The sequence below is a fragment of the Austrofundulus limnaeus genome, unplaced genomic scaffold (genome assembly GCF_001266775.1).
Source record: "Austrofundulus limnaeus strain Quisiro unplaced genomic scaffold, Austrofundulus_limnaeus-1.0 Scaffold52, whole genome shotgun sequence".
NCBI lineage: Eukaryota > Metazoa > Chordata > Actinopteri > Cyprinodontiformes > Rivulidae > Austrofundulus > Austrofundulus limnaeus.
This window is the reverse complement of record NW_013952454.1, coordinates 1,892,730-1,894,059: the sequence shown is the minus strand read 5'-3', so window position 1 is coordinate 1,894,059 and position 1,330 is coordinate 1,892,730. Positions and strand designations below refer to the sequence as shown.

At 37.8% G+C, this 1,330-nt stretch overlaps 1 protein-coding gene across 1 annotated transcript in view; it reads right to left on the bottom strand.

Annotated features, from left to right (window-relative positions):
* Nucleotides 1–369: 369 nt before the first annotated feature.
* gsdmeb (gasdermin Eb) overlaps nucleotides 370–1,330 on the bottom strand; it is a gene marked incomplete at its 5' end in the record, with an annotated part of 14,192 nt that continues 13,231 nt past the window's right edge. Inside the window, 2 exon segments of the mRNA XM_014008768.1 lie at nucleotides 370–938; nucleotides 1,008–1,081. Of these exon segments, the coding sequence (XP_013864222.1) occupies nucleotides 723–938; nucleotides 1,008–1,081 (290 nt within the window).

The following is a 1,330-nucleotide window of genomic DNA, read 5'->3' as shown; positions in this document are numbered from 1 at the left end:
GCCTTGATATATGTATATAAACTGAAACAGCTGGACTAGTGCATCCTAAATTTAACATCAACTAATTATTTTAATGCAGTACCTATAATTTAATACAACAGTCATTTCTGCAGTTTTTGGGGAGGTCACCTCCTAATAAATGTCCTTACAGAAAATCTAACTGCTCATTTTAAATCAATACTTTTACTTTTAATACTTAAGTACAACAAATATCAGGTACTTTAAGACTTTTACTCAGGAGACTTAAACTTTTACCAAAGTAATTTTTTTGGTTAAGATACTTGTACTTTCAAGTATCACTGTGTGGTACTTTAAACACTGCTCACTTCATGGAGGTGCAGAAATCAAATCTGAGGAGTCTTTCCAACATCTTGTTGATCCTTTATTAAAAGCTGTTCTGAAGACAAAAGGGGGTGAAGGTGTTCCTCATAAAGATTAGCTGAATCTGAATTCAGATGAAAATWTTGTGAGATTGATCAGCTTCCATACTTCTGTCTGTGCAGGAATGTTTGATGCCACAAACTGATCAAAGTTCTCAGATTTTTTTGACAATTTAAGAAGTGCAAAATCATTCGTGGGGCATTCACTGTCAAACACATATTAGTTATAGTTTAAGAGTCTTTGCAGACTAAAAAAAAAAAAAAATCACATAAGCTTAAAAACAAACATATATACAAACACTTTTAGAAAGTTCATCATGTTTAGCGTTAGAAAACAAGGTTCTAAGTGTGGGCCAGAGAGGCGAGCCCTCGGATGGCGATACACAGAACCAGAGGAAGGTTTCCTGGCTGGTGTCTGATCTCTGTTCGMAGCACGTCGCCGTCTCTCCTCAGGCAGACGTGAGAGTTCGCAAACAGACGTCGAGTCATTTCATAAAGCTCCTCCGTCAGATCAGCGCCGCTCCAAGTCATCTCTCCGTCACCTGATACACACCGCACCTAGATGTTCAAACAGATGAGTCAGCGCGAGCTGCTGGGATTTCATTTGCTACGAGTGGTTTTACCAACCAGTAGCTCCAGGCTCTGTAAGACTGGAGGGCTGCTGCATGTTCTCAGGACAGCAACACAACCTTCAGTCATTTCTGAAACACAATCCAGTTTCATCATGAGGAGACGTCTGAAGGAAATTAGGTTTTCGGAACAATAAGTTTGTAAAAAAAACATTTAAATTTGGAAATTTCCTGCATATTTAAAAAAGGGATTCATGATTAGTTGTAACATTAGACTTTATTTGATAAACATATTTTAACTGTAAAAATACTGTAGGATGTTTCTTGGAAGAAGAACCTCAGCTTAGCCTGTTAGCCTTTGTGCTAGCACTGATGCTATAT